General features: G+C 41.9%; 1 protein-coding gene across 8 annotated transcripts in view; it reads right to left on the reverse strand.

The window, feature by feature from the left end:
* Positions 1 to 13,145, reverse strand: part of EPHA7 (EPH receptor A7) — a 189,733-nt gene extending 176,588 nt beyond the window's left edge. For 7 of the 8 annotated variants that reach the window (XM_071548781.1, XM_071548777.1, XM_071548780.1 and 4 more), the window contains exons 1-3: positions 11,682 to 12,025; positions 7,655 to 7,719; positions 2,765 to 3,434 (exon numbers count right to left, since the gene is read on the reverse strand). In XM_071548781.1, the coding sequence (XP_071404882.1) occupies positions 2,765 to 3,434; positions 7,655 to 7,719; positions 11,682 to 11,778 (832 nt within the window). In that variant the 5' untranslated portion in view covers positions 11,779 to 12,025. Of the gene's footprint in view, positions 1 to 2,764; positions 3,435 to 7,654; positions 7,720 to 11,681; positions 12,026 to 13,094 lie in introns of those variants that run through there. The other variant, XM_071548782.1, reaches the window with a different exon arrangement.
* Between the last annotated feature and the right edge of the window lie 3,095 nt (positions 13,146 to 16,240).

Raw genomic sequence — 16,240 nt, forward strand, 5'->3', positions numbered from 1 at the left:
ACACCATTTTCCAGGTTATATGTTTCACTATTCATGATTGTTTTCTTCCTTACCCTTCCCAGCACCACCAGTTGCTGACATTCTTAAGAAAAAAAAAATCTGGCAACACATCCAGTGCCGAGTTGTGTATAAATCAAAATTCAATTGTTTTAGTAACTGAACTCAATAAATTTCACACACAGGAGATGAGATGTATGTAAAATCAACACATTATTCAGTCAGAGCCAGCCAATCAAGCTAGTCTTAACACAGATCAAATTCCCCAGGGAGTTACTGGCTGAAGAGCTACTGGGGACTACAATGTGGCTATCTATTCCTACCTTTGATACAACACAGCCAGATAAGGTATTATTCTGAATCTTTAAAGGATCATCATATCGTGCTAAGCTAATTCAGCAGAGCTTTAGCAAGTGTAAGAGAAGAATCAGGTTTCTGCCCATCCTGACAGAGCACAATGCTTTCTACCCTAAGAAGTCCCAAAGAAGTCATGCAGCATGCCAAGTACAAAGTATTTGCAGAAGCAAGCCTTCAGATAGGGCTATAAAAGCTCTGGGTTAAGGAAACACACATCAGCTTGCTTCTGCTTGATCTGTTACACAGCTTGACAGTAACAGATAGCCAGTTGCATTAGTGTCAATGTTCAGATAAGTTTTTCTCAGTATCTGTCACAAAAAACCAGACACAGTATCAGTGTGCCAGCTGTATTATCGGTCACTACATAGTTAATCATATTTAATAACATCCTCAAGCACAGACATGACACACAAACAGCAATTACTGTGCACCACAGTCACCCAGATCATTCTGACTCGGACCTGCCAACTCAGCACACTTTCAACAAGTGCCTGCCCACCACCTTTTCCCTCTCAAATACATTAGCTTGCCTCAATATGGGGCCAGAGTTTGTTTTGAAACTCTTAACAGGATCACTGAAAGAAAAGAGGAAAAATACCATAAATGATTCTCTGGACTGTTTCCAGAGTAGTGTGTTCTCCTAGCAATTGCTTTGGAAGCAAGCCAAAACTGGGAAGTGTTCTTGCAAATGAGCACACTGCTATGTTCAAGTACAAGTTATCATTTAATTCTTTTGTCAACATCAGCGCAGTTAGAAATTAAGATGCCTGATTATTAAAACAGGTTACTTGAATTCCAGTTACCAAACATCAATTTCTTCTCTATCTATCCCTGTCACACTCACTCAGCTCCTGTCCCCCACCCACTTCCCAACACACAATGAGGGTATTTTTTATACTTTCTGCCCTTTATTGAAAGTGAAATAACATTAATGTATTAATTACATCAACCATAACTAGGTCTGTAATCAAGGGCAAGTGAACTAAGAAAAGAAATCAGTCACTTGGAAAATAATATTCAAAAACCTCAAAATAAACTTCTATGAGACACAGAACTTGATATTTTTAACAGAGCTTTAATATAGTCTCCTGAAAGGTTTTGTCCAGGTAGTTTTTCACATTACAATTACTCCTAATGTGATCACTTTCTACAGTGTAAAAGACTTCATCCCTTCCCAACAAAACAAAGAAAAATTTGTGCGGGCTACAAAAGCCTCAAATCAACTTCAGCCACTTCACCTTGTACTGAATTTCCTCATAAAAACTTGTCAAAAGCACAACTGTGTTTTTTCTGAGGACAAATTATTAATAAGTAGACTCATTTCCTTTGTTTTAAGGTGTCCTTAATTCTCTACAGATTTTGAAGTCCTCACACAGGCACCTCAGACTCAGTGGCTGTTGTCATCTTTGTTTTTGAGATTATGGACATTTCTTCTCTTCACAGATTTGTGGGGGATGGTTTTCCAGTTTTGGACTTACACCATTTCTCAACAACAAATGTCTGCCTACCTTGCAATAAAAATATGGTGATATAAAACTCCTTTTTTAATCTTACAATAAAAATGATAGACTTTGTATTAAATGCACATGAAAATACCTGTCTTCAAACAAACTGCCTATTCCTTTGCTTTTACCGTAAGCATGCTAAGCAGAAATGTCTTATACCTGTAGTCCCAGAGAGAGGAATGCTAAGAATAAGTATCATTTTAAGAACACGCTGAGTTAGTCTGAATTAGAAAGTACAACTCAGTTGTCTCTGATTTGCTAGTATTTTAAAATAATCACCATGATCTTACAGCAAGCCAAATATTTAGAGTTAGTTTAATGCAAAAATATACTGTAGAAAGGAACCCACACTTAATTCTGAAAATTAGATATTCTGTTTGAAAGATACTGTGTTTGAATTTTTTACTCACTTGACATGAATCTCTAACTCAGTTTTTATTGCATGTGTATTCTTCCCATTACTAACCACACTCTATTCTAAGTTTACTACCTCCACTTTAGTTTCCTTGTCATTCTGTCATGGATCATGTGAAAAAACAAAGTGTTTACCTACTCATACCTGACATCATTGATACAATGTTCTGATACATATGACTTGCTCAGCATTACCAAGAAGTACAAGAAACAACACCTTAACCAGTTTCAAATGTTAGTCCCAAACCTATATTTATACTTCATACAACTTCAACTTTTCTTGTTTAAATTTAAAAATGCAGTATGCAACCACTGATTTCCATAATCAGACTGCCTGACTGCTTTAAATTAAACAGTGTGAACTTGACAGATTGAGGATCAAAAAATCCTTAAAAGCAGACTGATCATGTATTTCTCTTGAAAAAAAGAAAAATAAAAATAAGCTGGAAGAACATGACCTATAATTTACAGCAAGTTGTGTGTTTACTTACGTTCACACGTGTCTCCTTTCTGCTGGTATCCTGCTTTGCAGATACATTTTCCAATAGGCACTAACCATTCTCCCTCCGCGCTACAGTGCATCTTCGGTGAGTTCTCTGCCTCCTCCTCTGCACTGCTGACACAAGTTCCTCGCACTTCTACTAAAGAGGAAAACTCTGAGCCAGTCACTGTGTCAGGAAAAATAGCTAAGTTCTCAATGATGGACCAGCACTTCTTGTAGTAGACTTTGACAGAGACCAAAGCAATGCAGGCCCCTACATCCTGAAATGCAAGATAGAATCCTTTTTTGGACAAAGGTCCAATTTCTCTCACCTCTGTGTTAAGTTTCATTTTTCTCTCCCCAAGATCACCCTGGGTAAAACTTTCATCTGCTGCAATAGTGTCTATTTTTACATATTGGTTTTCTCGGATATTCCTGCCAGTGTCGTAGTCTGTTTCATAATAATACAAGTTAAAAGTTTCTTTACAAGTCCCCAGAACTCCAGGAAGACTGTTACAATCCCTCAGAGTGAATTTCAGTTCTACAAAAATCCTTTGTGCATTGCTTTTTGCAATCCAGTTAGTCCGAAGCCAGTTGTTTTGGTTTGATTCCATCACCTGGCATACCTGGTATGTTCGTATAGGAGTGTAGTTTTCATCCAGTCCACTAATTTCTTCCCACTAAAATGATAACAAACAGTTAGTAATACAACAAGAAGTATGTCACCAGATGTAACTACTGTGTATTTTAAAAAACTTCACACCATTCATGTCTCCCTACTTTTTAACAGTAGTCTATTTTTAAAAATGCTCTTAAGCACTTAAATGAAGTAAATGTGTATTAATGCAGCTCTCTCTGCCTCCATATCTTTCCTACATACTAATAACTTCTAAAAATCATTGTCATATCAAGGGCAGAGTTGCAAAAGGGCAGCTTCAGAAAACGCTGTTCAGCATAGCAGGTTCTGACTACATACTGGGCTCTCACACATTTCATTAAGGTCACAATGGTTGTGGGTAAGCAAAGACTGAAAGAAGGGAGGCAGCTTCTCTTCCAAAGAAGTTTAAAAATCAGTAAAGTCTTAAAAACTGAAATTGCCTAGCATTACAGTATGTAAAATTTGTTACGTAAAACTTTCAGTTTAGTTCTATAGAAAGCATGGGATTAGGTCCTGAAACTTGTGAGTCAGATGGTTCTCACTCCTATACAATCAAAGTGGTATAGAGAAAAGGCAAGATCAAATGACAGAATTAAAAATTTAAAAGCAAGAAAACATTTTGATTGTTCCCTATTCATTCAGTCCATCTTCTGTTTTATTTACAAACCAAAGAGGAAAGTGGCACTCCTCCTCACCTCACATTTTGTCCGGTGGCTGCATCCATGTCAAGAAGAGCAAACTTCATTTAGTTGAGAGTTCAAATGAACCATGATATTACATACAGAATTAAAATCAAGCCACATGACTCAAAGTCCACTGGGTCAAAGCCTGCAGTTTTTGATGTTGCCTCTTTAGGTCACCAACTATGTAATCATCTGGTAAGCCTGTAAGAGCCCTTGAGTCTTTAACAACCTTTGGTAATGTGAGAATTTGCATCTCCAGCAGTGGAGAGCTTTCCACTAAAATCAACCGGGCAGATCTGCCCAGATGTAACCAAAATAATACCTGTCTTTCACCTTTTTTCACATTTCTTGTGACATTTCACTGACTGCTGAAAACACAGCTGTAATAAATTAGAGGAGGGGAGTGAGCTTTCCTCACCCCATCATACAAGCAACCACGACTAGTCCGTATGGCACTTGGCCCTCTGGCCCTGTGTCAATAATGCACTTAAGCTCACGCTTAAGATCAGTGAGAGTACTTATGAGCTTAATGGTAAGCATGTGCTTAAGTGCTTTGTGGGACTAGTATACTCAGCACCTCTGTAGGATGGAACATCCATTGTCATTCCTTACACCAGCAACCAAACATGGAAGGCATTGGTTTCCCAGACTGGGAGCCATGCAGTATACAGTACTTTGCAAGACTATTTGACAGCAAATGAGATCATTTTAATGTTGTCTGTTCCAAGAAAAAGCAGATGTGACTGAATTGATGCTGGAAGTTATCACCACAAAATTAATCATGGCTGCAGATGCTGAAATGCACAGAAGTTGTAAATATCAATGCCCATTTCAAGGACCTACAGTTAATACAGATGTGGTATACATGGCATTATATATGCATGTGGTATTAAATGATTGAAATACATTAGGAAATGCTCATGGAGTTAACTGCAGTGACTGCATAATGAACTGTATTAACCTCAGAACAAAAGAAAGTCTATCTTCATATAAGATTTATTAGATCCGAATGAGTAATACTTTTTTCACCTCTGTAAGAACTAGTACAAACAAGAAAGAAAAAAGGGGTCTTGGACTTTGGACTGAGAGGGTTTTGGCCATGTCACAATAATAGAAAGACATCTGCCCATCAAAGAAAACCCAAGCAAAAAATAAAACAAAACCACAACCGAAGAATCCCACCAAGATGACATAAAGGCTAAAATTTCACTCATTTTCATATTCTCCATTTAATATCAAGTACTGCTATTTGCTTTGGGGTTTCTTTGAGTTGATTTGGGAGTCTTATTTTATTTTTTATCTTGTGGAAGCACTCTTCCCTCAAAACACCAAACCAGATTCTGCAATGAGATATTCAGTTGACAATGTATTGTATCTTCAAAGTGAAAGTAACTCTAATGCACCATAGAACAGAGTCTGTCTCCTCGGGTTTTGATGAGGACTGTTTGACCAAAACAAATGTCCACTCCTCCCCTCAAAAAAACAACAAACAAATTGAAACACACACAAAAAGTAACTAACAAATAAAATACCTATTTTTTGTCATATAACACAAATGAGTCTTAGAGTTAAAAGCCCATTACAAGAGACTAGCTAGTATCAGAGAGATTCTTGTGCTACAGTCAAGGAAAACACCAAAAAACTCAATTCACACGAAAGTCCTACTTTTTTGTTATTGCTAGCATTAAATATATTAATTTTTTCCTCTGCAGGGGAAAACAAAATACATCAGTCCCCCAGGATGCTTCCAACTATGGCATCCAAGCTCACACTTCATTGGAGTGATCAATTCTATCACAGCTTTTATATCAAGAAAAGTCAACTTTTCTTTGTCCTGCTGCAAAAGACGGTGATATACATGCAATTGCATTTGAATGTGTCCTGTTCTATTGGATTCAGTTTATGGTATTTTAACTTCTTAATTATCTTAACAATGTTAAATGTAGCATTTGCAGTTGAATGAGGCATTTAATGAGTGTCTGATCGACACATTCCATACTGTGATGATGCAGTAGTTTCTCAAGAAAATTTTCTGTTTATTCCCATAATTCTATATTGCATAGTAGAAAATTCAGTAATTAAAATTTACATTATTAAAATGGTAATTTTGCGTTAATTTACAGACAACTTTTTCTGAACATTTTCACGCATACAAATCTAGCCATTAGTTTTCACTCACTTTTAATTCCTGATAGAAATTGGCTTCTACCTCTGAAAGTTGCCTTTTACTATTTGTTGAACTCAACTCTACTTTCATTTTGCAGTATGCTGACATGTGCAACATGTGTTGACATGTCTTTCATTATCTACAGGTTAGCCTAATATAACTGTGGCCAAGCTAATCTTTCAAACACCTCTGGTAAAGGCTTCAATCAGTGCAAGACGCTAATGCCAAAGTTATTAGCCATCATGCACATTGAGCTCACATTACATTCTCTCCAAAGTCCGTAGATTAGTTTCCAGTTTATGCTTGTATTGATATTGCAATCTTGCTTTTAAAGAAAGATACTTTCACATTTTCCTTCTTCTTATTTAAAGGATTTGTTACACTTCTATATTCCCACCCACACTTTACGCTCTTCTGGCTCCAGATTTCTTAAAGGGCTGAAGATTAAGGGACTGATCCCCCAAGTTCTCATTCATGAAAGGAGTTACAATAGATTCAGCAAGACTGCTTCCATGAGTAAGAACAGTCTATATAATTAATCGTTTGTCAAACTGAGCTCATGTAGAACTGAGCTGAGGCAGGACGATACACCTGAAATGATGATATCTTCCTGAAAATGTTCTTCCTCAAGGCTTGAGGAGGAAGGGGTTTCATAACATTATAATTTTTAATTCAGACTGAAAGCAGCATTTCTCAATTGACATATATAATAAGGAACACAATAACACTGATGTTTCTAAACATGTCAATTTTATAATAGTGTATTTTACAATGGTACATTTCATAGAGTACTATGAAATCAATTTGTAAACAGGCTGGAAGTGGCCTTGACCACACAATTTGTGCCTAGTTGGCAGATATCAAGCTCCTAGACTTGGGGATGTTTCAAGTTTGGAATATCATTTCAAACACATCTGCAGTATAAATGTTTTTATTCTAGAGCACTTCAATCTGTGCTATTCACTTACAAAGAAAACATCGTAAAAAAATTTATGATCACCCATTCTACAGAAAATGAAAAGTATATTTTTAGAAAGTTTCCACACAGAAGAAAACCTGATGTTTCTAAAGGAAGAAGGAAAAAAAGTGATTTAAAATATTGTGTTATAAATACACAGAGTAATCATTTGTACAGCACAAAGGAGCAGACTACAAAACATAAAGGTACCAAGAACATTTAGGTCAGTTTCTATAGAGCCTCTTGCTTTTAATTAGCTAGTACATTTCTACACTGTAACCTGAGGATTCATTCTGAAAATGAAGAAGCCATAAAGACTTGGTATGATTACCGAGACAAATATGAGGGTGAGCTAGTTTAAAGCAGGTCTTTCAACTGTTATAGTAAAGTAACTGCTTGTCTCTAGGAACTCGGTTTTTGCCTGGAGTACTTACCCCATTGGGAGGAGAGGAAATCCATTCCAACTCTGTCTGTTGTGCTTTAGAGTCCAGCAATATTACTAAAAAAAAAGGAAAAAAATAAATTTCATAGTTTGTTGAATATAATACATGGGGATATAAAAGAACAGAATTTGAACTTTCAAAAGTGATAGAATTTTTACAAAAATTATTATTATTTTTCTTCATAGTATTAACAAATTATCTGCAACAACTGTACATTTACTTGTAAATAGATGATGACATGATTATGCAGCATTCATATACACATTAATCTTTACAATTGCATTGCTTCAAACAAAGTGGAGGTTTTTTTAGTGCTCTAAAGTGTTATTAATCAGTCATTTAGAGGCATGCTTCCTCCATCTCCTTTGTTGTAAGGAGGACATTTCCCATATGCTGGTTATTTCAATCAGCTTAAAACAAACAAATACAGACCAACATTTCAAAATGCTTCCAAACTGATTTAGACAGGACAGGTCTATACCTTACCCAGAGCTGCACTGAAAAAGCAATGATCTTGATTTCAAGTGTCAAAGTAAAAAATACTTCCCTTAGGTGATAAAGCAGTAATTCTGTAAACACATGACAACCAGGAATACAGAAAATAAGACGACTGTGCAATTACCTCACATCTCGCATTCACAAAATCAGACTAAGTCACTTCATGGTAATGGCTTACTGAAATCTTCATTTTCATTATACCCCAGTGACATTTCCATACAGAAACACATCAGTTCTAGTAGCATCACAATTATTTTCCAGGTAAATGTAACCCCGCTTCCAAAAGTGGTTAATCACAGCCTAATAAACCAACTCTTTAGCAGATTTCTAACTTTAACCAATTCCATGTATCTTCCGTTATAAAGCTATTTATAACTTCATACACAACATTAAAGTCCTATATTTAGATGTGTGTTTTAAGGATGTAACTTGAAGCAATTTTTGTCAGGTCTTTTGAAACAAGTATAATTTTGGCTTTGGCCCTTTCTCCTAGCAGAATTTAACACAAAGTTTCAGTGAATTACTAAAAAGACGAGATGACTAAAGAAGTTATTTAAAGGTTCAGATAGTAATATAGCTGAACGCCAAACGGTAGCTTCCAGGCCTTTATTTCAGTAATGAAGTCCAACGGCTAATTAAGGATGTTTCATAGTCTCCCTCTAGAAAGACAACCTGCTTATTTCATTAAGCTCGGTTTCGAGGGGTTTTACTTTGTAACACTTTCTATATAAACCAGGTGCTGTATGAGGTGGTTTGTTAAACAGCAACATTTATAATGGTCCTGACAAAAATGCTACCACAAAAAATTTAACCATTTCAACAACAGCACAACACCCCACGGCTGCAATTCATTACACTTTTTATTTGGCAGTAATTCTCCATCACGTAGCAGTGGATGGGCACATCTCAGAAAGCAAAGACAACAAGCAAACAAAAAACACCCAAGCACACACAAACTCGTGCTCTGCAAACACCCCTTGCAAAGAAATCGTGGCGTTCCTTCTGGCACCCAAAGTTACCAGGAAAGAGCTCTCCAGGTCAGCGGCTGCTGCCTTGCTCCTGCCCCGGGAGCCGTCCTGGCTCATTCTGCAGCGCGAGGAAACGATGCGGGGGGACGGCGCCGCACTCCGCCGGCAGCCGCGGAGGTCCGCAGCCTCCCCTGAGAGGAGCACACCGGGACCCCCGGCCCGGTCTCTCCGCGGGGGAACCGAGGGTCCAGAGCAACTGGAGGCGGCGGGCGAAGCGCGAAGCCGCAGGAACGAGCTCCGCGCAGGCGGGGCGGCGACCTCTCGCCCCCTCGGGTTGCGCACATACGGCCGCGCCCCCGCGCCGAGGAGCGGGGCCGGGCGGCCGAGCCGCAGCGGAGCGACGGTACCGCCGCCGCCCCCGCCAAAACCCCTGCGGCCCCGTCAGCCATCGGCTTGGGATGGAAATGCCCGGGACGGCGGCCCCGGCGCGGAGCCCGAAGCTCTCGGATACACCCACACTTCCTCCCAGGGGGAGCGGCCCGCAGTCCCCCTATGCCTGCGCTCGCCCCGACGGTCCAGAGGACTCCGCAGGTAACGCGGTCACTCCCTCGCTTAAAGTGCCAGGCGGACCCTGCCCCGTTCCTCTCCAGCATCTCACCGCGGATTGTATTTGGCTACAGAAAGGAAACTCGGAAAACTTTTCAGCCTTTCACCCCTTCATCCCTCTGCCGTACCCAGCAGGGAGCGGGAGGAAACCACGAGGGGCTGCTGCCGCCACCGGCCCTTCGGTGGAGCCGGCGGTGAAGCTACTAAGTTACTTTTTTGATTTGTTCTGTTTTTAAACTCGCTCTTTCTTCCGCGGGAGTTTTCTGCGCTTGCAGCAGGTAGCCGCTATCAATCCTTGTCTACCGCTCGCCCCCTCCTGACCCTCCTTTGGCTAGGTGATTTTCCCTGAACATGCAATCGTTATACACCCACACTCATAAGTATAGAGGCTGATATATATAGATATAGATATATGTATATATATATATATATATATATATATATATATATATATATATATATACATGCATACACGTATTACACAAAAAAACGGGTCAGGCGCCGCCGGGAATCACCGGCGCAGCCCCGATCACAGAGCAATCCGCAGGGCAGAGCGGGACAGGCAGCCCCCACGCTCCCCCGCCTTCCTCCCTGTCCGTCTGCGCAGCACTTCTCCCGCTCCCCACCCCACGGCCACGCGTTACTACTCCCCGTCTGAGGGTCTCTGTGGTTTACAACCTCTTTAAATAAACTTTCGAAATCCTGCTAAGGAAAGGCTCTCCTTTCTTTCTCTCTCTAATCTCACCATTGACTTTTTTTCTTAAAGGGCAGAAGACATTTTAATCGAGGCATTTTTTAAGCTTCCGTTACAAGCTCAAAATGATATTTTACTGCATGCCAGCGGTTTGATCAAAAATATTGACGCATCCAGCTGAGGCAGGGGGGGAACCACCAACGCATACATATGCAGAGGCACCGAACAAGCCCTGGCTCCCCTTCCCCTGTCATGTCGTGTCGTGTCGTATGTCCCCCTCGCTCCCCCGAAGATGGAGACGGACCTTCAGCTGTCAAACGCGAGCAGGGCGCTCCTTTAAATAATTTCGGATTTTCTCAGCTTGAGAAAACATATTCCTAGGTGGACTTTGTGAATTGATTTTAAACACCTCCATCAGTCTGAAAAACTGCCTGGTTTGTCTCTGTGCGCGGGGGAAAGAAATGTCCGGGGTTCGCCTTACACAGATACAACGCTGGACTGATGGAAACCGGGAAGCCCCGTTGTGATCCGCAGACGGTGTAAAACGTCCATCCCTAAACCCCTCTCTCTCTCTCTCTCTCTCCAGCGATGTCCGGGGAGAGCACACACATTGCAAGGCACACGACGCCAGGCCGTATGTACCCTCTAAATAAATGCCCAGACTGCATGGCCAGGAGGTGCAGAACTGGCCTCCGATGCTCCGTCCCGGGTCTATGCCCGGCTCCGCAGGGCTAGAGCGCTGCAGGCCCCCGGGGGGTAGCGGCGTGGAGCTGCCCCGCAGCCTCCAGCCTCGCGCCGTGCCTTGCCTCCCACGAAACGTCCCAAGCTCTAGAACTCGGCCCTCGGCTCCTGCCCGGGGAGCAGCCGAGGTAACCCGCCCTCCCTGCACCTCCTCGGGAGGATGAGGGCTGGCTGGGCAAAGGGAGGCTCCCCTGCACGGATGCCCGGGCCGAGGACTCTACCCAGCCTTTCCATCACGTGTGAACGCTTCGCAAACCTCATTCCTAGGAGCAAAGGCAGTTGTCCCAGTCTCTCACACATACCACGCACACCCCCAGTGAATGCCTTGATCTTTCTTCCCTCCCACCTCCACTGAAAAAAAAGTCTTTTCCCCCCTGCCCCCCTTTTTTTTTCAGTAGGGTGCTGACAAGCAGCCGGCAGGAGCAGGCAGGTCCCGCGCTGAGCCACTACACAGACTTCGTGGCCAAAAGCAATAAATAAGCCCAAACTTTTGTTTTCCGCATCACCTTACCTTCTTTTGCAGCCTGTGCCTCCCCCGTGTGTGCAAAGCGGAACAGCCAGACGGAGCACAAAATAATCCAAGAAGGGAGCCTACTTTGGAAAGCCATGGTGCAGGAGCGGGGTGATTTTATATTTCTAGCTCTGTATTTCTACACACTGCAACTGCCGCCGCTTGGTGGGTGCTGGAGGACGGTGGAGAATTTGCTGTGCTAGTCTGTAGCTCGGCGCTCCCTCCCTCCAGGCTGCCTTTCTCTTTTGTCGCCTCCTCCTGCTGCTGCTGCTGCTGCTGCTGCTGCTTTTCCTCCGCCTCCGCGCCGCTGCCCGGCTCCCGCACCGGGCCGGCCGCCCGCCAGCCCCGACTGCAGCCGCGCCGCCCGCGCCGCGCGCCGATAATATCAATGAGAGAGAAGGGGCGGGACCGCGGCGGCGGAGCGGCCCGTCCCTCAGCATGAATGACAGCCCACAGTAACCAACCAGCAGCGGCTCTCGTCGCCCGGCAGGCCGAGACGGCGCCTGAGTGGTCGTAATAAGGGGGGCGGGGCCAGCGGCGCTGGCCAATGGCCGCGCGGCGGTGTCGGGTGTCCGCCGGTTCCCGAGCCGCGGGCGGTGCGCGAGGCGCAGCGCCGGGAGGGAGAGGCAGTGCCAGGAGCGCAGCGAGAGCCGCCCCGAGCCCGGGGTGCTCCTGGGGATATCCCGCATGCCTGGAGGTGGCCGGCAGGATTGCCCTCTGAGCGAAGGGGACGGACGGAAGGACGGACAGACAAACAGACAAACTGACGGATGGACGTTCTCCAGGGTTCCGTGTATTCTCCCCATACCGGGGTAGAGACCGAGAGGCGTCCCAGCCAGGATGCTGCCCCATCTCCATCCCGACCTCGACCCACAGCCGCCGCCCCCGCGCAGTGCCCGCCTGTGGCCGGGCTGAGCGTGCACCTGGGCTGCTGCCGCCGAGAGGGAAACTTCGGCAGGAGCTGCGGGATAGGATGGTGGTCTGAGACAGCCCTGTAACAAAAGTCAAGTTCCTTGGGGCTGACATCACTTGGGCTCTCTTCCCTCTGTTTCTTGTGCGTTTTCCGCCCTGCGCCTCCGATTTGCCCCAAATACGAAGAACAGGTTAATAAAAATACAGTTATTATTTTGGGAGAAGGAGCGGCTGCTACCCCCCGCCCCCTCGGGTGTAACCTGAAGCGCGTGTAATCCGCCAACAATAAGACAATTTAAATAGGAGGGGGAGAAAAAATAAAGTAAAACCCGAGGGAGAGGGGAACTTGCAAAATCTCTTTTGTCAGTGCTCACCCTGCGGACCGGGAGAGCTTTTCCCTGGGATCGATCATGCCCTTAACCCTTCCGCTTTCCTTTCTCCAAAGCCACCCGTCGCTCTTTCAGCGAGTGAAACAACTGCGGGACGGACACAAAAACTTACCGCTCCCCGAGCGAGGCTGCGGAGCGGAGAGTGATGCGAGGGGCGCGGTATGTCCGTGCCCTCGGAGGGAGCGCTCCTCTCCCGGCCCCGGCTGCGCTTCCCGCTCTGTGCCCCCCGCGCATCCCCCGCCCACGGCTCTGTCCCGCAAAACCTTCCCGGGGCTTATGACGAGTGGCACGGGCTGGGTTTTCTACTACTCCGTTAAAAGTGCATCGCCGTGTCCTTTCGGGGACTGGATATTGCGATGTAAACAGAATACGTGATTATCGTCGTGTAAGCAAGCGAAGGCAGAGAAGAGAGGGGGGTGCAGTTGCAATTCTGTGGCAAGATTATGCGAGAATCTGAAACAAGTCTTGCGCAGATGCGGACGCTGATATAGAAAATGCTATGCCATAAATGGAAATTTAAATTGGGGGAGGTTTGTTTATGGAATCTTTATAGTTAAATAAGACAAAATTGGAATTGATAATAATAATAATAATAACAATAATAACAATTCCGTGCACGGCATGATCTGGTAAACAACCACCGTACTCTGGGCTTTGAGCACTTTCCCTGTGAGCTCCTCGTTAACTTGCGAGAATGGTGTGGAGAGAGCCTAAAAAAATGTGCTGTACTCCTTTCACTTGCTGAATAATTAATATGGCTTAGAATATGACAGTTTTTGTGTTTCATTCACAATACTCTGTTGATAAGTTTAGGCGAAGTACGGGCTCGATTCTCTCATCCTCTGTCATCTGCCATTCCCATTCTCACTTGTGTGTACTCAGAAAGGGGAGCTTTACAGAACAGTGAGTTTGCTTATCTCCTTTTTAAAAGGCTATTTTGTTTTAAATACTTGCAGGTATTTTATAACTTCTTGTCAAATTTTCATAGGTGAAGTTAGTTTTAATGTGGCATATATTGTAAGAGTCATTAAAGCAGATGTTGGAAGTCTTCAACATAGTTAATCGTCCACAATTTCGTAGCATGAAGTGCTCGCATTTCACTACATCATTAACCCAAAAAGACAATTTTTAATCTGCAGAATGTGTTTAAAAAGTAAATTATATTGAGATTTTGAATTATTATGTTCATAAAAATACAGAAACTTGTTAATATAACAAATTAACAGAAAGGCTCAAATGGTAATGAGATGTATTTATATCCTGTATATAGTATTAAGCCAGATACTTATTTTTGTCATCACCTGCATTTATAGAGGTTATATTGTACTATATACAATCTAATATTGTATGTTATAATACATGTATAGGACCTGTATTTATATAAGGGTACTTAAAGTTATGTAAATATGTTAACCACACAAAGCATATATCTGCACATGACTCAGTGTATAAAGAAAATGAAAAACATAAGAAAAAAGTGTATATTCCTCTCCCTGATCAACTCATTTTAAATGCCGTGTCTTCCTGATAGTGATGAATTGAGCTAAAGATAACATATGATATGTACTGCTTTGTTGAAACTGTCATGGATATAGTCACAGGCACTCCAAAGCAATTTGTATACATTGAGAGGGTCTGTTAGTGTTGGGGTCTCTTTTGTACTTCTTGCAAATTAAATCTTTGTGAAATTGATCCAGAAATTGAAATCCTGATTAGTGAATTTGATTTCCCCCCCCCCTTTTCCTCTGCTTCTTTGTACTATTTTCTATTAGTTCAACTGTATTTTGTAGGATGCACAGCCTATATTGTATCTTGTCCAGCTGAGTGTTAGATATTTTGCAAAGAAAAACAGAAAAGAGAAGTATTACAACTGAACCAAAATGCTCCAGCTAAATGGCCTACAACCCTCAGATTTGGTAACAAAACCTCTGAGAGAAAAAGGGGGAAAAAAAGCAATGGGAACTTCATTCTGCTCAATGTGTTACAATTCAGACACCACCAAAGTAAATGGTTAACCAGAACACAACCATGTAATTCAAAATACCTAAGTCACTTTATTGTTTTTTTTTCTGTTTTGTCCTTTTTTTTCTTAACTCAAAGTCTGTAGGCCATATTCTTTTATTTTTACTTGTAGTTAGAATGGCTTTCTTGACATTATTGAACTTCCCTATGCTGATATTAACTTCATACTAGCCAAACTTCTCCATACTGAATAGCAATGGTCTAAGTAAACTTGGGAGATATATTTAAATAATTCCCCCCTTAAAATTGGCTAAGTCTATCTTCACAACATAATCTCAAATTGTGATACAAGAAACAGGGGATGAATTCCAAGCTATACAAGCATATGTAAGAAAATGTGCATAGTTCGAAAATAGTTACAAAATTCTGTTTTCACAAATTCCCACTTTGCAGAATTCACACATTCTTTCTTTGGTACTTGTGCAGGGCTGAAGCAAAATTTCAATAGCTTGAAAAAGGTGTTGAAAGTTAGCCTCAGACACAGTTTCCATAAATGATATTGAGGCTTGGTTCTGTCCACACACAAAAAAAACCCCCCACATTTGAACTCTATAGCAAAGGTAGAAATGAGTTTTAAGTAATAGAAGATCTTTTAAATCATTAATTTTTGGTCTTAATCTAAGCAGTTCCTTATCTGTGTACAACATTTCCTGTGAAATATGAAGTACATACTTTTTTGCAATTTTTGCCACTTTTTTCTAGCTTTTAATATAAAATTCAGTGATATATTGACATTTGACCTATAAGTAATAAATGTATAATAAAATATTCTATCAAACTTTGCATTTAGTCTTACTGATGTAACGGCACTTACATTCCAAATCTGGACCAGAGATGAATTTTCCGTACACTGTCAATTTCAGATGTTCTTGTGGATTTGTAAGTCAGAGTAGCTCTATTATAGTAAATAGTTGGAACTAGCTCTTTTGAAAAGTGTGTTCATATAAAAAAGTTCTTTTTCTGGTTAGAATGTCAGCTTGGTTTTGATTTTTTAGGTTTGTTTGTTGTTGTTGCTGTTGTTTTTGTTGGGTTTTTTAAAAATTGTTTTATTGAATAAAAATCAAAAATAGTGCTATAAAGCTCCACACTTTAAAGTCTTTACTTATATCAGAATGGCAATAAAAATTCTCTGTGAAATTTTCTCTTGGGAGATCTAAAGTTATACTGTGCTAAATAGATACATAGATCATGTTTTCCAAATCTATGAATTTTCAATACACTTTGAGAAGCACTGTC

The sequence above is a fragment of the Pithys albifrons genome, chromosome 2 (genome assembly GCF_047495875.1).
Source record: "Pithys albifrons albifrons isolate INPA30051 chromosome 2, PitAlb_v1, whole genome shotgun sequence".
NCBI lineage: Eukaryota > Metazoa > Chordata > Aves > Passeriformes > Thamnophilidae > Pithys > Pithys albifrons.